Below are 26,082 nucleotides of genomic sequence, written 5' to 3'. Positions count from 1 at the left end.
GCTGCTGAGAAGCTGAGAGCCACGAGGGGCCTCTCCCGTAGCTAGGCACGACCACAGAATGGTGTACATGGGTTCTGTCCTCGTCCGACCTTCCTGCACTATTCTGCCACCCTCACTTCTCCTCACCCAGATTCCTTCAGCTACTTCATCCTTGTAGATTGGATATACTTTCCTGCCTGCTTCAAATTTTCCACACTAGAAGGCAAGCAGGCAGGAGGGGGCAGGGGTGTGGGCTTGCATGATCTTCAGGCAAAATACAGTTAATCATTCCCTAAGTTTATGAAAGGATGCTGGGTCCTTATTCTGAATTCCTTTCTTCCTTCAGTAACTGAAAGACAAACCTCAACAGCCTAAATGTCCCTGTGATCAGCAGCAAACACCCCACTGCATTCAGCAGGCAGTTACTGCATTAAAGACACTGAGCTACAAACACAAAAAAAACATCACAGTGAGCCCTGTGGAGCGGACGGCAGCCCCGGTGCCGGGGCTCACTGTGAGGCCTGAAGAAGACGCCTCAACCTCCCAAACCTAGAGATTCCTAAAAGTTCAGAAATGTAAACAGGGAACTTTAAAACACATACTTTTTCATTCTGAGGATCTGCATCTTCATAACAATCGTGAATGTTTTCAATGCTTCATTTCAGTTTTGTCTTCTAAAAAGCAATTCTATTTGTTTCTTACATTAAAAATAAATAAATAAGGCCGGGCGCAGTGGCTCAAGCCTGTAATCCCAGCACTTTGGGAGGCCGAGACGGGCGGATCACGAGGTCAAGAGATCGAGACCATCCTGGCTAACAACAGTGAAACCCCGTCTCTACTAAAAAATACAGAAAAAACTAGCCAGGCGAGGTGGCGGGCGCCTGTAGTCCCAGCTATTCAGGAGGCTGAGGCAGGAGAATGGCGTAAACCCGGGAGGCGGAGCTTGCAGTGAGCTGAGATCCGGCCACTGCACTCCAGCCTGGGCGACAGAGCGAAACTCCGTCTCAAAAAAAAAAAAAATTAATTAATTAATTAATTAATTAAAACAAAAATCATTTCATGGCTGAATCTTTATTTTCACTTAAGAAAATGCCCAGGAAGACCGCTGCAGGTGGAAGCTATGCTGAGCTTTCAGCGGGGGCTAAGGCAGGCAGGGCCCTGGCCGATGACAGATCGTCCCGCAGGCATCCCTGTACTCCACTTTTCCCGAGCGCCAGGAGAGTTGCACACACCACTGCATGAGTAGGCCCCTAAAACAGAGCCACGTCACTTCAGGAGTGGCATCCATTTCAAGAGATTCTGTGAGAGGAAGTCACAAGCCAGCAACAGGCAAGGGCCAAACAGCCCTCATTCGCGCTGCTCCTTTGCAATTCAGAATCCCTGCCTCCTCACCACGAAACGTCACTTGAGCTCCAAGAGTCCAGCTCAGCACGGAATAGAGCTCCTTGCGGTCAGCACTCTGCATGGGCACGATTAGCGTGGCCACAGATAGTGAACTCTAAAACTAGGCAACAAATAAAACCTGAAGACAACACTGCACGAAGTTAGGAAACTCGGAAAGGAACATCATGAGCTCAGAAAGTACTCGGCAAATGAGACGAATGTGGAACAGGAGAGACAGAAAAAGGGCAGAAAATGAAAACACTAACTGAGGGGTGCTCTGAGTCCAGGTTATAACGTATATTATATTACCCAGTATATACTGTATATAAATGTATATTAAAACTTCAAAGACAAGACAAGCTGAAGAAAACAAAAGTCCCTAAACCGAGTCAATTAAGACACTCAAAGTTGCAAGTAGTGGATAAGACAGCAACGGGTCCCACTTGGCCATGGCAAGTGGACAAGACGGTCTCACCAGCCAGGTCAACCGCTGTATGAGAGCTCACTGGTTTACTGATTTCCTCTAAATCCTCTCAGATTTCTGGCCTAGAAGTAGATAATCTGTATCCTAGCTTGTTCTGTTGACTTTGCTGTGGTAGAAAATAGACCAAATACAAAAGAGGACTTAACAAATACAGTTAGATTCACATTAAATCCTTGGAGTGACACCTGAAATGAACAGTAATTCCACCTTTTAAAGACATACACGGGCTCTTGTGCAGAGGGCTCTGTAATAACGTTTACTGCTGTAATCAAACTAGGTGACCAAAAAGATAGTGAGAGAGAAAATGTATCCTCAGAAAACTTCAAACAGGCCAGTTTACCCGGCGAAACTGAGAGCTGGCTTTCAGACAATAAGAGAGAATTTGTAACACAAGACATCATCATAAAACTTTTTTTTTTAAATAGTAAATGATCATTACATTTAGAATGGCCATTTGGTTTTCAGAGAAATTTCTATTTCAAATAAACATAAGCCTAACAACCTAGATTTTTTAAATCACTATTAATGGCTATTTTAATACGTTTAAATTCTACTTCCATGTAAAAGGCAAATGTTAAGTCAACAAATTAATGTAATAGATTTTTTTTAAAAACATTTTATTAAAAAAAATTTTTTTAGGTCTGGAGTGATGGGTCATGCCTGTAATCCCAGCACTTTGGCAGGCCAAGGCGGGCAGATCACCTGGGGTTAGGAGTTAGAGACCAGCCTGGCCAACATGGTGAAACCCTATCTCTACTAAAAATACAAAAACTAGCTGGGCGTGGTGGCATGCACCTGTAATTCCAGCTACTTGGGAGGCTGAGGCAGGAGAATCGCTTGAACCCGGGAGGGGGAGGTTGCAGTAAGCCAAGATTGCACCATTACACTCCAACCTGGATAACAGGAGTGAAACTCCGTCTCAAAAAAATAAAAATAAATAAAATAATTTTTTAATTTAGAAAGAATTCCAAGCTTAGCAAAAGTGATACATTCTTTATTCAGATTTACCTACTGTTAACATTTATGGTAGAGTGCTTTTATTTATCATTTGCATGCATTTATTCTGTCCCCTCCCACACGCACACACATCTGGGGCCGGGGAGCATCTGAGCATAACTTACATACCTCATGGCCCTTTACTACTAAATACTTTAGCGTGTAGTTACGAAAACTGAAAACATTCTTTCATGTTACCACAGTACAACTGCCAACTTCATAAACTTAACATTAATACAAAACTTTAATCTACTGTTCCTATTCCCATCTTGCCACTGGATTTATTAATATTCTTCATGGCATTTTTTTTTCTCTCCAGTCCAGAGTCCAGTGCAGGGTCAGACTGTGCAATTACTTGTCATGTCTCTGTAATAGGTTTTTTAATTAAAAATTATTCACTAGGTTATGAAAATAAATGTTCATTATAATACTTGAGAAGCACTACATGATCTTGAGTTGCCTTCAAAGGTATTATATAAATTCATTTCTTTCATTTATTCACATAACCATACAAACAGTGTTATGCATGTGTGGTCAAATGATTTTACACCAAGTCACCCAGATACTTCAATAGGGAAAGAACAGTCTTTTTCAACAAATGATGTGGGAATAATTTATATCCATGGAGTGAGAGGATGAACATTTATTTACTTTCTCATTTCATGTACACAAATTAACTCATCACTGGTTTAAATGTAAGGGCTAAGAGTACAAAATTTCTTTTAAAAACTATTTTTTAAAAACTTCGTAATTTTGTGGCAGGCAAAAATTTCTTAGCACATAAAAAAGCATGAACCATAAAAGAAAAAAGTTGATAAATGGGGTTCCATACATTTGTTCTTCAAAAACCACCACTAAGAAAATGAAAAGACAAGCCACAGACTAGGAAAAAAATCTGCAACACATAAATCTGACAAAGGATTTGTATCCAGGATATCTGAAGAACTCTCATTATTGAGTTGTCACTCAATAAACAAATCAGTTAAAAATGGGCAAAAGATTCAAACAGACATTTCACAAAAGAAAATATACAAATGACCACTAAGTACAGGAAAAGACAATCAACAACATTTGTCATCAGGATCATACAGCTTAAATCCACCACACACCAAGTTTGGGTTAAGACAAACAACTGCAACTCTTGTGCGTTGTTGGTGGGAGGGTAGATGCTGTAAGTACTTTGGAAAAAGTTGGGCAGTTTTCACAAAGTGAAAACGATGTACACTTACCATACAACAAAGCAACTGCACTCCCAGGTATTTCCCAAGGAGAATAAAACATATCCAGCAGACGCTGAGTATATTTCCAATGTTCATAGCAGGGTTTTTTGTAATAGCCAAGACTGGAAACAACTCAAATGTCCGCCAGCAGGGTACGGCTGACTTGAAGCACAGCCGCTCGCTGAGGCACTCCCAGCAGTACAAAGGGACAAATGACACGCACACCTCAAAAGCACCAGTGGAGTGAAGGAAGCCAGAAACAGAGAATACGTGGAACACTCCATTTCCAGCAGCCCCCCATTATCTGCAGCTCACGCTGCAAGGTGTCAGTTACCTGTGGTCAACCACAGTCTGAAAAGATTAAATGGAAAATTCCAGAAAAAAACACTTTGTTAAGTTTTAAGCTGTGCACTATTCTGAGAAGCATGATGAAATCTCGAGCTGTCCCACTGTGTCCCACTTAGGGTACGAGTCTTACCTTTGTCCAGCATGTCCATGCCATATACACCACCCGCCCTGAGTCACTCAGTAGCCACCTTGGTGATCAGACCAACTACCGCACCATCACAGTGCTTGAGTTCAGGTGACCCTCACTTTATTTAATAATAGCCCCACAGCACAAGAGTGATGATGCTAACACACTGTTGTAACTGATCCGTATTATTAGTTATTGCTGCTAATCTCTTACTGTACCTAATTTGTAAACTTTATCAAAAGTATGTATGCACAGGAAAAAAAGATCATATACAGAGGGTGTGGTACCACCCACAGTTTCAGCCATCCACTGGGGGTCTTGGGACACATGCCCCACAGATAAGAAGGGACTCCCGTATACGAAACTCTGGAAAGTCAAATCCCTCAGATGGGCGCCTTCCTGGAGCACAGGCTGAGGAACTCCTGCCAGCGATGGTTCCCTGCTGTACCTTAACTGTGGTGATTATCACCTAAGTATGTAAACTTTCTTTTCAAACCATACACTTAAAATGGGTTCATTTGACTCTATATAAATTACATCTCAAAGTCGAACTTTTAAAAGCAGAGCAACATAAGAGAAAGTGATGGCAACGGGTCACTGAGTTGAGACGGCAGGAATGGCCTTGCTGAAAAGGTGGCAACAGGGACTTAAATGAGAAGAAGGATGCCCTCAAGAGGGTGCACATTCAGCCAAAGTGTACAGTCTCTAACTCTTCGTTTCTCAATGTTCTGTCACTGTGTGAGGACGTAAGATTGAGCCAAGTCACCCAATTTTATTTTAACATTTTTAACATTTAATCCCCCATAGTTGCTATGGACAACAGGAAAACAATACGCACTATACTTGGAGGCATTTCCTAAAAGCAAACTCCAGCTCCCACCCTAGTTCCACGCCATGCTTTGTGTTGAGAAATTCTCATGTGAACCAGTAAACTCAACAAACCCTTTAGTATTTAAGAATGAACAACCCCTGATCTGTTACCAAAGTAACTGTCCACCCTGCTCCTTCCGCCCTCTGAATACACTCCTGTCGTCCCCACCCTCCAACCCAACTCCTCCCCACTGGCAAATGTCCCCTTTCACACAGACACACTTTAGAGAGAACTCCAGGAGAAAGCGAGAGCTTCTGTGCCCCAGGCCAAATAACAGGTTTAAATCTCCTGTTTTGCTCCTGCCTGAGCTTTGGAACACAACAACTACCAGCAGACACATCCCCATGTCCACTGTCTACACGGATGTGGCACACACAGTGGGTTCCGGATCTGTAGGAACGCAGAGTTGGTGAGGTCTCCTGCACATGCTTCCTGCACAGGCAGGCTGCCGTCCTACAAGTCTTCCACTAGCTCTGCCCAGATACTGTTTCTAAATTAATGCTGCCAAGTACTCTCGTTTTCATCACGCTGAGCTTCAGCCTAGAATTACTGAACTGAACTTTAGCTCTATGCACAGAACGACAGCCCCCGGGTTAGAAGGTCCCTGTGTGGCGCATCCTGAGGGAGGCAGGCCAGAGCAGAGCTGCCCCAGACGGCACCTCCCAAGGACAAGGTCAAGGGAGCTGGCTCATACTTCGCAGCCCCTGAACCCCTCGCCCTAAGCTGTCCCACACCACCCTTGAGGCTGAGTCCCGGATGCAACTTTCCCCGCGTCCCGCTGCCGACGGCAGAAGTTTCAGAGGACAAGGGGGACCTGCCAGAGCGACAGTGGAGGGTGGAATACAGTCTAAAAGGAACATACAAGTGCTAAGTGATAGGCTCTATCGAACTGTCAGCCTGACAGGAACACCAGATGAGAGCAGGGCCCGACAGAAGACAAGCATTTAAGAAGACGAAGCAGTACTGGCCCCAAACCCGGTTTTCCTGACAGGGCGTTTGGAGCCCTTCACAACCTGACCCCAGCCTGCTCCCTGGAGCCAGGTGAGGATACCCAAAGGCCTCACGCTTCCCTTGCTTCAGTGCTGAGGCCTGAAGCAAGCAGCAAACCCCTCACCCGTGAGCTCTCACGCCCTCATCTGTGACGACATCACCAGGCCACTGGCAGGTCTGGGGGGAAATCAGAGGGTAATGACTGTCAGCACCGGCCCAGGGAAGGCAGGACGATGACAAGCACAGTGAGTTCTCTTGTTTGGCCCTCTCTGCCCTGGGCCAGGCAGAGGCTTGAGCACGGTCAGGTCTACACCCTGTCTGTCCACTCCTCCCTAAAGGCACCGCTACACACAGCGCTCGGTAAGCAGGGACCCTCCACAGCCATCGTGGAATGAACGAGGTGCATTTCATTCGCTCTCCCCTCTGGAATAAAGGGGGGTCAGTAAAGGAAAAAAGACTCCAGCAAGTAACTCAAGAACCAGAAACAATAACTGACAACTTCTGATTAAGTCCTTGGACTCTGGTAACCTCCTAACGTTTCTCCCTAGTGCACAGATTCTCAATCAGGGACAATTGTGCCTCCCGGGGACATTAAGCAACATCTGGAGACAATTTTGATTGTCAGGACTGGGTGGGGGTGGGAAGGTGCTACTGGCACTTTGTGGGGAGAGGCCAGAGATGCTGCTAAACATCCTACAATGAAAACGTCAACAGCACCAAGGCTAAGAAACCCTGCCCTAGTTAGCGCTGAGCAGTAAAACCAAAGATGCCTGCGCACCAGCAAAGACGGTCACTGGGGAAGTGGTGTGCCACTCTGCAGCTAATCCAAGACGTGTAGGAGTCCCAAAAGGCAGCAGTTGCCCGGGGCAAAAAAGCAAAGGAAACCAGGCAAAATCCCTGGGAACTTTAAAAATAGAAAAGTCAATCGGCTAGAGGCCGCAGCAGGTGAGGAATCTGCTGCCCTGGCCTGGATGTGGAGCGCCATTTCAGAATATCACTTGAAGTCATTTCATGGAACACAATGACAGTGCCTACTCACTGCCTGACACAGCTGAAGGCAATTCCACACATCAACTCCTTTCACCTTGCCAAAAATGGGATAAAGCAGGTACTATTCCCACCCCCATTCTGCCGAGGACGCTGAGGCACAGTGAGATCAAGTAACCTGCCAAAGTCACACAACTGAACAAGCGGTAGGCAGGGCAGAACACACACCTGGCAGTCTAGAAGCTCACGGCCACGTGGCATCCACACCTGCAGACCTCGTGCTCACCACCATGCAGGATCCACACACTCACCGCATGGGGGCACCAACCCCCCGCAGCCCATGCACTCAAGCACAGCACTCTAACCACCAGTCCGCACAGCCTCCCTTCCCGTGACACAGAATTCGGACCCCACTTTGTACAGACCAATTTGTAAAGTAGCTCTCCCTGTGCTGAGCTGAAATCTGCCACCCACCTGGCCCTGGTTTCTCTCTTTCCTCAGCACTGCTCACCTTCCAGCCAGCTGCCCATCACGTGTCCCAAGACAGCCTCATGCTCCCTGCCAGGTCGCCAAACAATGCTGCTTCCCTCAACCATTTCTCACAGGCCATCTTTTCAGGACCTCTTGCTGTTCTGGGGACCCTCCTCTGGATATACTTCGAAATCCAACAACCAGCCTCTTATAATGTGGACTCCCCTCTGCAGCAGAACACAGCACCATCAACACAGCATGTCTCCCCAAGACAAACAGAAAGAAACTCTGAAGCAGTGAGGTAGGAACCCTGGCCTTGAGGGCCAATCAAGGTCAAAAGACTTGCCATCTCCTAATAGAGCAAAAAGTGGTCTGTGGCTGTAAACACCTCTACGTCCGATGCAGTGGGAAATGGAGGAAGCGTTACTACTTTTTAAATTATTATTATGCTTCCATTCTGGGGTCCATGTGCCGAACGTGCAGGTTTGTTACACAGGTATACATACACGTGCCACGGTGGTTTGCTGCACCCATCAACCCGTCATCTACATTAGATATTTCTCCTAATGCTCTCCCCTCTCCTAAGAGGCCCACCAACAGGCCCTGGTGTGTGATGTTCCCCTCCCTGTGTCCATGTGTTCTCATTGTACAACTCCCACTTATGAGTGAGAACATGCAGTGTTTGGTTTTCTGTTCCTGTGTTAGTTTGCTGAGAATGATGGTTTCCAGCTTCATCCATATCCCTGCAAAGGACATGAACTCATCCTTTTTTATGGCTTCATAGTATTCCATGGTGTATATGACCACATTTTCTTTTTTTTTTTTTTTTATTTCTGTATTTATGAGATTGGTTTATTGAGTCTCAACACAATGAACTGTAGAATAGACAAAAAAGTGTGAATATTTTATCAACCATTGCCTTCAAGCATGTTTTGTCAAATCTCACTTTAGCAGTTACTCTACAACTTATAGTTAAGTTGTTCACTTTAGCAGTTACTCTACAACTTACAGTTAAGCAGTTACTCTACAACTTATAGTTAACTTGGTCTACTCCAGTTTACCTCTGGTCTCTGAGTTGGGAGGAATCGTGATCTATTTGACTCCTTCTTTGTCTATTGACTGGAGAATCTGGGAATGAGTGAATAGGATGTTCTGGCTTAGCAACATTTGTTTCTCTCGTATATGACCACATTTTCTTTATCCAGTCTATCCTTGACAGCCATTTGGGTTGGTTCCAAGTCTTTGCTATTGTGAACAGGGCTGCAATAAACATACGTGTGCATGTGTCTTTACAGCAGAATGATTCATAGTCCTTTGGGTATATATCCAGTAACGGGATTGCTGGGTCAAATGGTATTTCTGGTTCTAGATCCTTAGTCCCTTTGAACCCATTCTTACCACCAACAACCATGTTGCACACGACGAACAGAAAATCAAAAATTAAGTGTTATAGTAACTGAAACCAAGGAAAACCTTTCTTAACACTTAACTACAAAAGCAATACCTCCCTCCTCGCCCAGATTAAATGGAAAAACTTTAATGGAAGGGTTATTTCCATTCTAAACAGAAAAGTTACTTTATCAAGGAAAAGGAAAAAGCCCTAGACCCAACTTCGCAGCCTTCACAGCCCCTCACGCTGTCAGCATCCCTTTCCCGGTGCTTGAAAACACAAGAAATAAATTCGAGAGCAAACCACAACAAAGTGGGCTTGAAGCCTCTCAGCCACGCCCACGACAAACCACTTCTCAGTGACAGGTGCTGTTATTACCAACACACAATCCAGTTTTCTCTGAGAAAATGACAGGGTTGAGAGTCTGCCTCTCATTCCTAAAATGTATTCAGCAGGAGTCTTGATGGGAGATTAAATACAAGGAGATGTCCCCAGAGCAGCTGAGGGGCGGGATCAGGAGAGAACAGACTGTCCCCACTCATTTTCTTAGCACCCCTTCTCTAACTTTAGCTAGCTTGTTTGCATCAAAGTAAAATTGGTTTTCTAACTAGTCTTTTATGAGGATTAAAACAGTGTCTGAGCTTATTATTTTTAAACTCAAGTGACTATCCATAATTACTCTGATGGCTTAAATGTGGCTTACAGGTGTCATTTGCTTTGGTTTCTTATTACCTATGCTTGTTTCACCTTCACAGTGAGGAAAAAGCAGAAAAAAAGAGAAATATGTGAAATTACCAATAAATGTATTCTTTCCATCTCATCTCAAAGTAAAGCAACAGTGCTTATTCTAATAATTCTGTACCTCAGAAATATAAACATTTAGCCTAATAGGGTTTTTTTTTTTATTTTTTTTGATACAAGGTCTCACTCTGTCACCCAGGCAGGACTGCAGTGGTGCGATCCTAACTCTCTGTAGCCTCCACCTCCCAGGCTCAAGTGATACTCCTGCCTCAGTCTCCCACGCAGGTGGGACTACAGGTGCATGCTACCACATCCAGCTAATTTTTTCATTTTTCTTTTGTAGAGATGGGGTCTTGCTATCTTACCCAGGCTGGTTTCCAGCTCTTGGTTGTAAGCAATCCTCCTGCCTCATCCCCCTAAAGTGCTGGGATTACACACATGAGCCACGAAGGCCGGCCTGCATTCTTAATCAATTTCCACAAAGAAAAGTAAGCAAACATTTTTTCTAAGAAAGAAAGGAAAGATGTCACAAATAACATTTTAGTATTTTAAAATCAAACCCCTTTATTTTTAGAAAGGCAGATTATCCCACACAACAGTCTAGAAAGAAAGCTCTCTCAGCAGCAAATCTAGCACAGACAAAACATTTTTAAATGCCCTATTAATCTAATACTGTTTTCAAAGTATGAAAACATAGCATACATCACTGTTTTATTTCACTGCTTATAGAGCACAGACCAACGTGACAATTTTTTTTTTTTTTTTTTTTTTTTTGAAACAGGGTCTCCCTCTGTCGCTAAGGCTAGAGTGCAGTGGTGCAATCACAGCTCACTGCAGCCTTGACCTTCTGGGCTCAAGGGATCCTCCCACCTCAGCCTCCCAAGTAGCTGGGCCCACAGGTGCGGTGCGTTCCACAACAGCTGGCTAATTTTTTTTATAGATGTGGTCTCCCTGTGTTGCCCAGGCGGGTCTCGAACTCCTGGGCTCAAGCAATCCTCCTGCCTTGGCCTACCAAAGTGATGGGATTACAGAGGCGTAAGCCCCTGCACCTAGCTTAACATGACTTCCTAAAATAAGATTCTGAACTCAAGGTTTACTTTCGCAGTTTAACAAATATTTACTCAGCCTATCTGTTGAAATACTTCTTTCAGTAAGATTATAGAGTTGGTCTTCAAATCTAAAGTCAAACCCCCCAGACAGCAGACAAAGGCCCCTCAGGTCTCACCCCAACCTGCACCCCCGCCCTCCAGCCTCCACATCTCCGTGGTCTTGCAGACTCTGAGCATCTCTGAGGGATGTCTCCAGGGCCTGGAAAGCCCTCGCTCACCACCTCGCCAACCTGGCAACCCCTCCTTGCCTGACTCCTCTGTGAGACCGCAGAGCCCCCGGTCCCACAGTGTGCCGTGCATCTCATTCACCGGGTCAGCAGCACTTCCTGAGCACCCCGCACGGGCCAGGAGTGTTCTAAGCACCGCAGGTTAGCAATGAATCTGACACATCAAAATGGTTGCCCTCTTGAGACGTGTTTCAGGTAGAGAGGCAGAACTATTAAGTTTAAATACGTAAATATATATAGCAAATTAGGAGACGAACGGCATGGAGAAAAAAATAAAGCAAGGCAGGGCAAAATGGCGTGGGAAAAAGCGCCAAGGTGCGGTCTAGAGCAGGCTGGTGAGGACGCCTCCCTAGAAGACGGCATTTAGTGCACTTCGCCCACAGTGTGTTTGTTACCAACTGAAGGTCTGAGGAAACAGCACCAGGCAGGTCTGTCAGTGCCATTTTCCCAAAAGCACACACTCAATTCATGTCTCTGTATCAGCATTTTTTGCAATAACGTATTTTTTAAATGAAGGTATGTACACTGGTTTTTTAGACATAATGCTATTATACAATTAAACCGTAATACAGTGCAAACAACAGCCTTCATGCGCACCGGGAAACCAAAAAATGTGTGTGCCTCAATTCACTGTGCCATTCACTTCGTCGGGATGGTCCAAACCTGAACCCACAAAATCTCCAAGTTATGCCTGTAATATTATTTATCACATATCAAGCACTACACTTCACCCTCCGTAAGGGTGACCTGGTAATTCCATGAGACGCTTACACCTGGCCCATCCTGCACCTGAGGACGCAGGGGCTGGGAATGAGTGCAGTCATGATGCTAGGAAGCAGCCTGGCCCAAGTGGAGACCCACGCGATTTGGCCCTGGAGCCTATACTGTTAACCACGACAATCTAAAAATAATACTGCTCAAAACGCTTCCCACAAAAGCCAAAGTCCGATATGACTGATTCTAAAAAAACATTTAATTCAGAAAACAAAGTGATCCCTTATCACTTTTGACACAATGTGAGAAATCGGCAAATCTCCTGGGTTACGTTCTGGCGATCAGCAGTCTTCTGGACACTTTCCTGACACCAGCCCACAGTCATTCCCTCCCACAGCCCACTGAGAACTGTGATTGGAAATCCAAACGCATTCAAAAACTGGCTAAGCCAGGTCAGCATTTTAGCCAGAAAATATCTGCTCCACTCAAGCCAGCAGATTCTCAAATCACCATCATTTGATTCAAAAAGCACCATTAGTTACAGACTCCTGTGTATGCCAGATTATGCCAGCAAAGCATACACATCCTGGTAATGCAATAAATCTTGACCTAAGCTAGAAAAGTATCAAAAATCTAAATACAAAAAACAGAGTTGGTATTGAAACGGACATAGCATGCAGCATCAGGCCTCATTACAAATCATGTTTTTAAAGAATTTCAATCACTTAAGAAAGTGCTTACAACATAGTGGTGTTAATACACAGCACTAAATATAAATATAACAGGATAACAGGATATATCTACCTACCTATATACAGTTCATGAAAATAAAAGGGAAAGATGAAGTAATAACATAAACAGCAATGACCAGGCGTGGTGGCTCACGTCTGTAATCCCAGGACTTCAGGAGGCCGAGGTGGGCAGATCACCTGAGGTCAGGGGTTCAAGACCAGCCTGGTCAACATGGTGAAACCCCATTTCTACTAAAAATACAAAAATTAGCCAGGCGTGGTGGCGGGTGCCTGTAATCCCAGCTACTCGGGAGGCTGAGGCTGGAAATCGCTTGAACCCAGGAGGCAGCGGTTGCAGTGACTGGAGATCGCACCACTGCAGTCCAGCCTGGGTGACAAGAGCGAAACTCTGTCTCAAAATAAATAAATAAATAAACAAACAAACAGCGACTATAAAGGAGTAATTTCTGCTTTGTAATAGTGTTTTTTACATCTCAAATTTTCTATATTGAACATGAATTTTAGATTGGAAATCATGCACTCTGCTCATGTGTAGAGTCTAAGTTCTTTTCAGTGAACCTCTGACCACCCTCCTCCCTCCAACCCTGTCTCACAGCACACCTTTCACTTCCCACCTGGTGTCAGCCGTCGTCTATTTATTCAGTTCACCATGTCAACTGGATTTCTCAATAGCCCACAACCTTACCTTGCCAGATAAATGTATATTTCATGATGCCAAATAAAAGTCTCCATTTTAAACCACCTCTGCAGATGGAAAGGCCGTGTCTTTATGCTGGTAAAAGAATACCACAGCACATACCATTATAAACACCACACATCACCCAATAATCTCCTGAAATTTATGTCAGAAAGATTGGAAATAAAATCTATATTAACAGCAAGTTCTTAATATCAAATGTGGTATTAAAAATAACAAAAATTTTCATTCCTGGAATATTAAGAGGCTCTCTTCTTAACTCCGTTTGGCAGACACACAGTGCCACCTATCAGCCATCCTCTGTAACTGCAGGTGCAAGGCAAAGAACCGCTCACAGACACGCCTTCCCCTCTCCCTATTTCCGTGCCCACAACCACGACAGGCTAAGAGGACAGCTCTATTAGAAGCCCCTGCTATTTCTATATTGTGTTCTTGAAAAGTTTTACTTCCTTAGGAACTAGAGCTTTTCACTGTCGAACTGAACCCAGAGATTGCAATCCCAGCCAAGTCTGAACAAACCTATGTCTAAAATACGGGATGTTATGATACCCAACAGTGTCCGAGGAGAAATCCAAGCAAATCTCCAGGTCCGGCTCTAAACAGCTGCCTGCCGGGAAGGGACATAACAACGAATGGCAAATGTCTTACAAGGATTACCCACACATCTTCTTTCCTCTAACCACCCCCCCCCCCCCACCTTTGGCCTGCAACTGCTGTGATTTGACCTCTGCCCGGTTTCTCTCACAAGGCTGCTCACCCCTGTGTGGTGAACCCAAGGGCTACCTCTTGAGCCTCATCCTGTGTGACCTCTCAGTGTCACTTATTAGGGCCCCCTAGCTTCTAGAGCTTTCCTTCTCTTCTCAGGTGACTCCTACTTGACTTCTGTGGAAGTTAATTTTGTGTGTCAACTTTGCCAGAGCACAGCACCCAGTGATTTAACCAGACACTAACCAAGGTGTTGCTGTGAGGGTATTTTGTGGATGCGGTCAGCATTAAGGAAAGATTACCCTCTATAATGTGGTTGGACCTCATCCAATCAGCTGAAGGTCTCAAGAACAAAAACTAAGATTTTCCCGAGAAGGAATTCTTCTGCCTGAGTGTCCAGCCTGCCAGCCTTCCTACAAATTTTGGACTTGCCACCCTGAAAGGAAGCCAATTTCTTAAATTTTATAGATAATATAGAGACAGTGGCCGGGTGTGGTGGCTCACATCTGTAATTCCAGCACTTTGGAAGGCTTGAGCTCAGGAGTTTGAGACCAGCCTTGTCAGCACAGCAAGACCCACCTCTTAAAAGAAAAAGAGATTGTGAAATACCCACTATTGGTTCTGTTTCTGAAGAGCCCTGACTGACAGTCTCTCTGGTCTCCTTTCTCTTACCCATCCTTAAAAGCCTGACCTTTCTGCTGGTTCAGGCTAAGGCCGTCTTGTCCTCACCTGCTACTCTCCCTCGGTGACATCCATTTGCAGACCTTTTATTTCTGTTAGCACACCTTTGGTCCTCAAATCTCTATGTCTGGCCCAGACTTGCAAAGCCTTCAACCTACAAATGCAACTCAACATCTCCACCAAACTAGACTTAGTCTTTCGCTGCCTCAAAAAGGTGCCCCGCTCCTGTATCTCCTGTCAGTAAATGACCCCCCACCCTCCTAGATAAGCAGCAAGAACCCTGAACCTTTTCCTCCCACTTGTCAAGCTCTCACCTATGCTCTGGAGCCTCTCTCCTCTCCCTGCTTCCTCCATGAGCCACCTACGGCCACTTCCCAATACGGGTGTTCTCCTGCCTCCACGTGGTTCTACAGTGGCCTTCTGCCTGGTCTTCCCGAATCCAAACTCCATCTCCAATCTACATCCGCTGGTGCAGCCCAAGTACCTTTCTAGAACTTAAATTGGGTCACATCACACCCCTGGAGAAAATCATCAACGCCCTCAGGATAAAATCGAACTCCATGCGAGGCCCCTCCAGGTGGATGTGCCTGTCTTTCCTCAGAGTCCCAGTTGGTAATGGTGGCCCCTGTGCCTTCCCCACAAGCCCTGTGTAATCGGGCCCCAAGCACATCCCAGGCTTCACACTCCCCATTCCCATGTTCAAACATGAGCTCCAGGGAAGCCAAATTCCCTCCAGACCCACAGGCTCGTGCTACTCTCCTTCACCCTGGCGCTGCACACAGATCCCGCTGCTGGAAAACCCTTCCCCTCCCATGCTGCATTCCCTGCACTGACCAGGTCACACCAGCCTTCACTCCGATCTGAGTTGATCTAAGTTGTCCCATAGGGTAGCCGTTAGCCACATACGGCAATTTCAACTCACAATCAAGTTTAAAACGCTGCTCCTCAGCTGCACCAGTCACATTCCAGGGGCTCAGTGGCCACCCTGGGCAGCACAGAGAAGACACTGCCAACACCACCGAGCACCACTGGAGAACACGGACCCAGATCCTCACACTCCTGTCCACTCGGACGCCCACCCCAGCTCCTGTGGCTCTCCTAGCACAGCCCTGCCATGCCCCGCTGCTCAGTGCCCGTGGGGGGACCTGACGCTCTGCAGGTGCTCACTGACATGACTCGATGCTGCCGCAGTGGCGGAGCTCCGCCATCCACGTCTCCACCAGCCTCCCACGGCCACAGGTGTCTTAATGTTCTTGTGAGCTGGGCAAGTCAATGTCCAATTTCCAGTTGTTAACATAAGCCTTCCCTTCCCAGTAAGACAAAACCATGCCATTTTGGGATGTATCAACAGGAAGCATCAAACAGATGTTACGAGGGATATTAGTGTGGAACTGGGGCTAAAAGAGCGGAACTCTGGAACCATCTCTGCCCACTACCCTGACAAAATCAGAGCAGCTACCTTTTTATCTGTTCACATATTACACTTCAACCAGGACTTCATATGAATAAAAGACCTATTTGAAAAAAGATGAAAAGAACCAATGATATGTATTTTTTTCTGATTTTCTCTCTTCAAATATTAAAGGTATTTAAACATACCCTTAAACATTAAAAACTAAAAATAGAGCCGGGGCAGTGGTTCATGCCTATAATCCCAGTGCTCTGGGGCTGAGGCAGGATGATCACTTGAGGCCAGGAGTTTAAAACCAGCCTGGGCAACACAGCAAGACCTCAATTCCACACACAAAAAAAATTTTTTTTTAATTAGCTGCATGTGGTAGCCCACGCCTGTAGTTCCAGCTACTGGAGGGGCTGAGGTGGGAGGACTGCCTGAGCCCAGAAGGTCGGGGCTGCAGTGAGCTGTGATCACACCACTGCACTTCAGCGTGGGTGACACAGCAAGGCTCTGTCTCTAAATAATAAGTATATATTTATTATAAATATAACTCATTTACCCTGCAACGTGCTTCTCTAGTTTAAAATGCATTAACGTAATTATATATATTCAAGCAATTTGTTACAGAAAAAATCAATCCCTTTGCTATAGTAGGATGTATTCACATCTGCTTCACAAACTTCATAAACAGGAGTTTTTAACAACCCCCAACCCACTGGAGCAGGCTAAAGATATTTTGTTGCTGGCCCCACCCTCCCACCTAGGTTTGTTTCCCACTACCTTCCCCATCACTGTAGGCTTTGGCCAAAACAGGCACCGCAGGCATCTGCCCACTCTCCTTCTATCTGCGCTCATTCTCTTCCCTCCACCTGGCCCGTCCACCCACCCCCAGCTCTGCAGGCCAAGCTCTCAGATTCAGCTCAGATGGCAGCTTCTCAAAGCCTTTCTTGATCCCCTCTAATTAAATGCAATCTGCCCCTTCTCTCAATTACCATAATTTGCATGATTCACTTTAATGACATTTAGCTTGTAGAGGTTCCCATTAGAGTTATCTCAGTATTTTTAGCTTTTTTATAAGCTCTTGAAGACAAGAACCATATCTTGTACATACTTAAATCCTCTAATTTAACAACACTGTCTTGTACCTAGTAGGTACTCAAGTACCTCCTGAATAGAACTGAGAAGTAGAAAGACTTCCATTACATTACAAAGCGATTCAAACTGGCCTCCCCCTAAGGTAAAGCCTGCAAGTTACTAAACACTGGCTGATCCAAGAGTGGGCAGGCGCTGATGGCGGGTCTCAAGTTAGCTGCACATTAGAGTCACCTGGGAAGCTTTTAAGATCCAGGTGCCCAGGTTCCACCCAGCCCAAGCCCAATTACATCAGAATCTCCTAGGGTGGGACACAGACTCCGGTCCATTTCACAGCTCCTGGATGAAGCCCACGGTGGGCCGAGGCTCATGTCCACCTGCTCTCACACGGAGGCTTTCCCGCAGGCCCCCGCGCCTGTCATTCCTGGAGGCGGGAACAGATAAAGCAGATGTGTAAATACCCTTCTCATCTACAAGTCAGACTGAAATAAAAATCAGACAGATGATGGCTACTTTCATCTAAAAAAGCTGTTTTGCTTGTTTAAAGATTCTGAATTTTTAGTCACTCATAGAAGCAGAGAGTGGAATGGTAGTTACCAGGCACTGCAGAGTCAGGAGATGTTAGTCACACAGAACAAACTTGCAGTTACAAGATGGGCAAGCTCTGAAGGCCTAATTCCAGCATGGTGAGTAGTTAGGAAGAGGGTACGGTGTAGTGGAAATCTGCTAAGAGAGGAATCTTACATATTCTCACTGCACACACTGAAAAAGGTAGCTGTGTGAGGTGACGGGTGTCTTCATTAGCTTGATTGTGGTAAACATGCCACAAAGTATATACCTGTATCAAATCATCACGCTGTACACCTTAAATACACACAATTTTCTTGCTCTTGATGTGTGTGTATATATATACATACAATTTTTACTTGTCAATATACCTCAATAATATACCTACTAACTACTCATAAAAATTAATTATATTTCAATAAAGCTAGAGGAAAAAAGATTCTAAATTTCCCAAGCCATCTTTTATTCTCCTTCTATTTCTTGTTCTCTCCTCGTCTGTTAGTCTGAGTAACATAACTCAACGGCCAGGAGGGTTTCAGCAGAACCTAAAATACACACCTCCTACTTGCTTGGTAGTGCTCAATCCTACCAACCGTCCGGTGAAATATAAACAGGCCAGCCCCACTGGTCCAGACCAGCACCTCAAGGCGCAGGTGTGGCAGACGGAGAGAGACCACCTCTTCGGAAGCCAAAAGCACATCTTCAGGGCACCCACTCTGCTGGTCTATGTGGCCAGCAGAGCTGACCAAATGAGGCTGTGAAACCAGTGAAAGCACACAAGTAGCCGAGGTCAGGAATCAGCAACATCACCCCTGGAGACAGGGCGTCTTACCTGGCAAGAGTGGCCCAGCAGGTTGGAAGCGCCACACAGCGAACCAAGAGGAAAGGCACACCCCTAAGACACAGGAATGCGTGGCTGTCCAGAGAAAGGCGACTGCGTGCTCTGCAGAAGTATTTGCAGCATGTCTTCTAACCGGAAGAGTGTTTTAGAATTATTTTTAAAAACCCACAAACCTACCTATCTGTGCACTTGCAAACACAGATTAGGGGCGTGCTCTCCGCTGCACTTAGGAGTTACAGAAGGGAGCATAGCAGGGAAGGCACTGAGCAGGAGCGAACCTCGTCAGCGCAGCTTCACTGCTCAGATACTGCTTCTGGAGGGACCCTCCTCCATCCCACACAGTGAGAGGCCACCTGGGAGGGCTGACAGCTTCCCGAAACCGAGTCAGCAGAAGCCCTAGCCGCACATGTGTGACTACCCTGGGCTGTGAGCAGAGCTCAGCAGTGACTCTTCCACAGTCTTTCCCAAAGGCAGCACTGACTCGCTGAGGAACTACCAAGGCCACGCCCCCACACGCACCACCTGAGGAGGGTCCGCAGATGATGATCACCGGCCAACCCGGACAGTATGAGAACGAGGCTTTCATAAGTATCTCCTCACATGTCTACAACAGGCTCTCTCCTGCTTTTGTAAAGAAAACTTTATAGGAACCCAGCCACCCCTAGTCGTTCAACATGGTCTTCGGCTGCTCTGGCAGAACTGAATAAATGCAGCACAGACAATACTGCCTGAGGAGCCAAAATGATTCACCATCTGGCCCTTTACAGAAAACGCTGGCCAACTCCCGGTCTCATATCACCATGGGGAAAAAAACACCACAGCAGCTGTTACCTGGCAGGCTAACGCACAGAAACGGGCATTCTTAGGCCTCAGGATTCAACTTCAACTTAGTCATCAAGCCCCATACCTTGGAAAGAAGTCCCTTTCTTGGTGGCTACAGGAGAGGCAGCGGTGCCCACCAAACATTCTATCACCCTCCTGCTTCCAGTGTCCGGGGGAGGCTGGCCCAGGTGACGGCCCATGGAGGAGGGGCGGGATGGCCCGCCAGCTGTCTCCTCCCCAGCGGCGGGGACCCGAAGCAGCGTGTTTCCGAAGGGCAGCCATAACACGGTGGCAGAGCCTGCTGCCGACCACACCAGATACGAACCACGTGCAAAGAAATAAACTTCTGCTGCTAAACACTGAGATTCTGGATTAATTTTTCCCGTAACATATGCTGGTCTACTCTAACTTAGAAAGGTGGCAAAGGAGGTGGCCTCCTTTGTGTCTCTCCTTTCACACAGCAGGGTACAGAGCTCAGCTATGTGACAAAGGAGAAAGCATGGTCAGCCCTAGGACAGTCGATCCGTCCCCCTCTCAACCCTACTTGAATTCTCTATCACTTGCAAGGCACTCGTAACACTGGAGAGGTCCTGTACAAATAACCAAGACGGCGGAGGGAAGACAGGATTTATTCTGCACAAACTTGACAGCCAGGGCCAAGCTACACCCTTCTGAAAGCCACAGAGAACAAATGGTTATCCTAGTGACAAAGTGGTCAGGGACAGGGTTTCCCTCTTTGAAGAATAATCTTGCTGGCTGTGGTGGCGTATGCCTATAGCTATTTGGGAGGCTGAAGCAGGAGAATCGCTTGAGCGCGAGGTCGAGTCTGCAGTGAGACGTGATCATGCCACTACACTCCAGTGTGGGCAACGAAAAGAAGAATCCTCTTCCCTGTACATTTTACATAATTTTCATGTGATATGGTGGCATAAGCACGAGTTTTCAAAGACGCGGGAAATGGGCTTGAAAGTCAACCATGCCACTTGGCAGCCATGTGATCTCACCTAGCACGTAACCCAGGTGCCTTTCACCACCTTTTCCCAATTCTGGGGCTCAGTGTCATAATCTATTAAATAAGGGACTCCATCTACCCGGTCTCCAAGACCATCTCTACTCCAAAACTTCTATAGAAGTTCAGGGAACTAAACTGTCAAACAAGAAACTTCCCACCCCATCAGGAACAATCCGTAACTGCTGGCAGTTTCCTCTGCTTTATGATGGGATTAAGATTGAACAGTGCTCGCCTGCTGCTGCTTTCACGGATGAGAAGACACAGCGAATGTCAGCCGGGACTGAAGTGGGAAGGACATGACCTGCTACCTTTCTTAATTTTCATACTCCAGTCTCTTTTTAGTTTCCCTTTCTTTGTACTTTTTAGTAGACAAGTGTTTAAGAATATGCAGTAAAAACCGAACTATAATTTGTTTACACCCACAAAAGTTATCTAAACAGAAATAAATTTTAATTATAAAAAAATTTTAACAAAATTTCAAACAACTTTAAAACACAAAATGGAGAAAGTAAAACTTACCCATCATTCTACCCCAAAGATATTTTATTTAAGAGTTTAGCATACATAGTTCAAAAAATATGCAAACTATATTTTCTATCAAATGAAATATACGTAAATTTTACAAGCTCCTTTCTCACTTCATACTGTAGCTATCTTTTCATCTGAATTTATATTGATTCACCTCATTCTTTTTAAAAGCTACAAAGTATTGCACGGTACAGGTGACGCAATGCTGAGTGCTGTCTGTTGAGCCTGATTCTCTTCTCTGTACAGTTCAGCAACCTGAGTCTGAATGAGGCGAGTGAGTCATGCCACCGAGCTGACGGCACGACTCCCTCAAGCAAACACTGATTAAAGGTGCAGGAAGGCTAACTGCCCATCACCACCTGCTCGCCATCTCTGGCTGTCAGCAGGACTTCTTTTTACTCAATAATCACATAGACTAGATTTTCCTCATTCCAGGTTTCAAAATTCCCTGCAATCAAAGAATTTTGGAAAAAAAAAATACATGAGCATATTCTATCAGACTGTCCCATTTTGGGTTCTAACCTCTATCTGACACCACCACATCGGCACTAAACCCACATATGCATAAAACGAAATCAAAGGAGTTCACGGAAAGCATGGGAGAGAGTATCGCTCTTACTTTCAATCAATACGTGTGGCTAAAACTGTTCAACTTAAAACATATCTTGTCAGATAATAATAAAATATATTTACAATACTTAAATACTTCCAGTCGGCTGGGCACGGTGGCTCATGCCTATAATCCCAGCACTTTGAGAGGTCGAGGTGGGTGGATTGCCTGAGCTCAGGAGTTTGAGACCAGCCTAGGCAACATGGTGAAACCCTGTCTCTACTGAAATACAAAAAAAAATTAGCTGGGCATGGTGGCATGCACCTGTAGTCCCAGCTACTCAGGAGGCTGAGGCAGAAGAATTGCTTTAACCCAAGGGGCAGAGGTTGCAGTGAGCCGAGATCGCACCACTGCACTCCAGCCTGGGTGACAGAGCAAGACTCCGTCTCCAAAATAAAATAAAATAAAATAAAATAAAAATTCTAGTTAACTGAGTCATTTCCATTTTCTCTTACAATTATACTGTCTTTAACAAATCCTGTGAAACACAAGGTGAAACAGGAATATCTACTAGTAATAAATAGTAATACCGTCTTCTAAGAATGATGGGCCTTTAATTGTGGAATGAAATCAAAGTACCTTACCCACGCAGTTTATACCTTATACAGCGGACGCCGCACATCAATGGGGCAGTTCTGTATGACTTCATCAACAACATCTGAGATGGATTCCATAAAGTCTGGGTTGGCAAACTGAATTGTATATCAATAGAAAAGAAACATTACACATTTCTCTCAAATAGAACAACATGAACACTTTTTTTAAAGTAACTTTAACAAACATACAATTTATTATAACTTATAAGAATTCACACTGGAATGAAGGATATGTCAAAGGAATCCCACGTGACTACGTGTGCGTGGGGTGGTGATATATTTCTCCTCATGAGATAAAATGTATGGATCTGGTGAAGAAAAAATACCAACAGTATCAAAGACAGACCATCCCCACACCATGAACACGCAGTGATTCAGCCTAATAAGAGCAGTGGAGAGTATGTGCACGATCCACGTGACACGCAGTGAGAAACGTGAGTTTGACATATCATTTGACAATATTCGTATTATGAGAAAATCAGGATATAAGGAAAAAGAAACAGGTTCAATGAAAGATTAATTAAACCTGGTCTAGAAGATGGAGGGAAGTGTTTTGTTTAACGAGAAGTGTTTGTTTAAAATGAAACAATCCACATGATAATCACGTTATTGAATAAACAGCCTTAGATTCAATTCCATGAGTTAAATAAGCGTCAACTCAATTACGTTTCATTTGAAATACGTTAAAAATCAAAGAAAGCTTGAATGTGCACTCTCAGAGGAAGGAGGAGGCCACTCAGGGGCTCACAAGCTGTTCACTGGGCATTTGACCGCTCTATGTCCACTCCAAACCCATAGATTAAAAGCGGGCATTCGCTGGATTATCACTGCCATCGTTTTATTCTTCGGATTACTACTGAGGTATACTTTCCATGCTGTTTCTCTGCACAAAACAGCCATATACACATCTAAAACCAAACAGCAGCTTGTAACCCACCTACCGAATATAAACTGAATTAGCCAGGAATATATATTAAAATATAAATAAAATGCATTACATGTAAATCTTAAAATGTGCCTCTTAATTACTGCTTTCTGCAAAAGTACTAATAATTCCTTATGACTACTAGTTAAAATGATGCCATTTCTAATTCTTAAGATTACCTAAATAACAAAAATGCTGGCCTTAGACAGAAGATTAACCTAACTTGCAGCAGGGAACAGAGCAGGATCAACTGTCCAGGGTTAAAATTAGAAGTTAGGAAGGGCAATCACCAAAGATGGAAAGGTTATATGTTACCCCACTCTGAGGCACAGGCAACCTCCATACAGTCCTTGAGATTATAGCTACTCGTAATACTAGCATGTGACCACCCACAACTCTTGAAGATTACTTTTAATTCTATTATCGTCTATTGCTCCTATAAGTCTTCCTAACTATTTGTGGTATAACCCATCTTTAATTATTAACACAGACAGCCAAGAGTAGAGGCAAACCGAACAATCTGTCAAGCAGACAAACGGCACGGAGGATATGGGGAGACAGAACGACGGCGGCCCTGCTCACAGGCCCTTTGCTGGGAAATGCTCTTTCTGCACTCTGGGTGGCAGTACCGCTCCATCCCACACACTTGAGCACACACAAAAGGAAACAGCTTACCTCGGGGTGAAAGAATATTTCAGGTCCCAGGAACCTTTCATAACCAACGTCTATAACAAACTTCTTCTGGTTGATTGCATTGATACCCGTGTACTGTTTGATCCACTTCCGGGGATCCACATCATACTTGGCAAATTCCTTGACTATATCAGGGCAAATGTAACAGTATTTCTCCTGCATACACACACAAAGATGTTGCCAGGCATTAACAACTGCCCAGTGTCTCTGCCCTCAGACAAATAACCAGGAACCCCATGCAGTAAACACGCCCTGGGATCAGAACCACCCCCACCATCACTCCAGTGTGGATATGTGTCAAGTCTCACATTCCATCGTCTTTCATATTAGACATGGTTACACTCGGACTCTGGACAGGTAAGTCTGCTTTCTCTGCAGCTCAGCTATTAATCTCAGCCTTGGTCTATCCAATTCTATCGCTACCATATCTGAAATGATGTCTACAGGTGTCTAGAAAGCACGTCTTGCCTTGTTCCTCTCAGGTGCCCCCTATGGCCTGCCCTGGCACCTCACTGTTGTCCACGCTGGACCAGCGGACCCGTGCTGCAGCCTCACCTACCAAGAGCAGCACTGTCTACACCCTAACACCTGACTGCAGAGGCTTCTTTCCGTCCCAGCATCCACAAGCCGGGTGGCCACTGTCAACCTGCTGGTTGTTAATAAGGTGTGGAGCTGGCCACAGCACTGTCATCGGCTCCACTGACACCATCTCTTTGCCTAGACATAGTGTACCTTGTTGACTGGGTATTCTAAGTCCCTCAATCAACACAGATTTACTGTCTAGGCACTTGGGAGACACAAGTGAGCGAAACACACACAGATCCCTGCTGAGATTACACTCCAGCTGGGAGTCAGACAACAAGAAGCAACCATAACAAGTAAATGACATGGTAGGTTATAAAGTGATAGGTCCCAGGGAATAAAGGAAAAGCAGAGTCAGGTGGGAGGACTGGAGCTGCCAGGATGCTGCTGCTGCGAGAGAGCCCGCTAACGATCCCTGCCCTGCACTGACAGGCAACCTGAGGGATGTGAAGTGTTTCCTGAGTATCTGGTGGGATTAACATTCTTGGACACCTTTGTGTTGATACGTGTCCTTAGAGCTGGCCTCAGCAAAGCAGCAGGTGACCCCCAGGTACTCGCTGCCTATGGGAAGCACCAGGTGGGCTGCCCAGCTGGCACTCAGCACACCGTGGAAGGAATGGTTCTCTCAAGGACCTCCAAAGATGTTCTTGTGGTATTATGTTTAAAGTTTCTTAGCATCCCTGAAACATATTCTAATGCCATCTTCTGGGTATCTTGGATATACTCTAGCAGAATTTTAAGAAGACTGACAGGCAAGAAGTGTTACACAACCCTGTGTTCCTTGATGACACAGAGAAACAGGGTCAGCTGATTACAACCTCAAATCCCTGGTCAACCAAGACTGCAGACAAAGGCATTCAGTTCTCCTCACAGGCCTGGTCAACATCCCACATCATCTCAGCTTACTTAACTCAAATGCTTCCTATGAAATGCTTCCATGGAGTTGGGTGCAGAGTAATAGGCTTAATTTTAAGGTTCAGGATTCATGCTGCAAAGGTGGTGTGTTCACGGTCCACACTCCCTCAGGCCTGCTCACAACCACAGAAGGCCATGGCAGTAAAGGGCAGCAGGGGGAGCTCTAAACCACGCCTTTCGGGATCTGTTCCTTTAAAGAGAGAAGTGAGGCAAGAACTAACAGGGCTACCCCACACAGCAGGGCCAGGGCAGCTGATTTGGAGGCTATGAACGGAGTCTCTTTTACTCCCAGCCTTCACAGGAGGGTGACACACAGTCACATCGAGCACACCGGCCCAGATTTCAGGGTCCAAATTGGAACTCCAACAGCCCTGAGGAGAGTTTAAGGCCCAGCATGAGGGTCAGGAAAGACCCTCCTTAGCAGTGCCGCTCAGCAATCCTGGTGGAAATAGGAAGGACTCAGACCCACTGGAGTGGACCCTGGGCATCAGTAACAAGAGGCTCAATTCTTTTATTTACTTTTTTTTTTGAAATACAGGCGAGATCTCGCTATATTGCCTGGGCTGGTCTCGAACCCCTGGCCTCAAGCAATGCTCCCGCCTCAGCCTCCCAAAGTCCTAGGATTATAGGT

The 26,082-nt window shown here is 45.4% G+C and overlaps 1 protein-coding gene across 7 annotated transcripts in view; it reads right to left on the bottom strand.

Moving 5' to 3' along the window:
• ACTR3B (actin related protein 3B) overlaps positions 1 to 26,082 on the bottom strand; it is a 99,693-nt gene that overhangs the window by 7,812 nt on the left and 65,799 nt on the right. For all 7 annotated transcript variants that reach the window (XR_004058047.1, XM_030933029.1, XM_030933032.1 and 4 more), the window contains 2 exons: positions 23,937 to 24,110; positions 22,340 to 22,432 (listed from right to left, as the gene is read on the bottom strand). Coding sequence is in view for 6 of the 7 variants with exons in the window: in XM_030933029.1 (XP_030788889.1) it covers positions 22,340 to 22,432; positions 23,937 to 24,110 (267 nt within the window). In the remaining variant the exon portion in view is untranslated. The remainder of the gene's footprint in view (positions 1 to 22,339; positions 22,433 to 23,936; positions 24,111 to 26,082) is intronic.

The sequence above is a fragment of the Rhinopithecus roxellana genome, chromosome 6, assembly GCF_007565055.1.
Source record: "Rhinopithecus roxellana isolate Shanxi Qingling chromosome 6, ASM756505v1, whole genome shotgun sequence".
Lineage (NCBI taxonomy): Eukaryota > Metazoa > Chordata > Mammalia > Primates > Cercopithecidae > Rhinopithecus > Rhinopithecus roxellana.
Note: the sequence above shows the minus strand (reverse complement) of the source record. Positions and strands in the feature narration are given on the sequence as shown.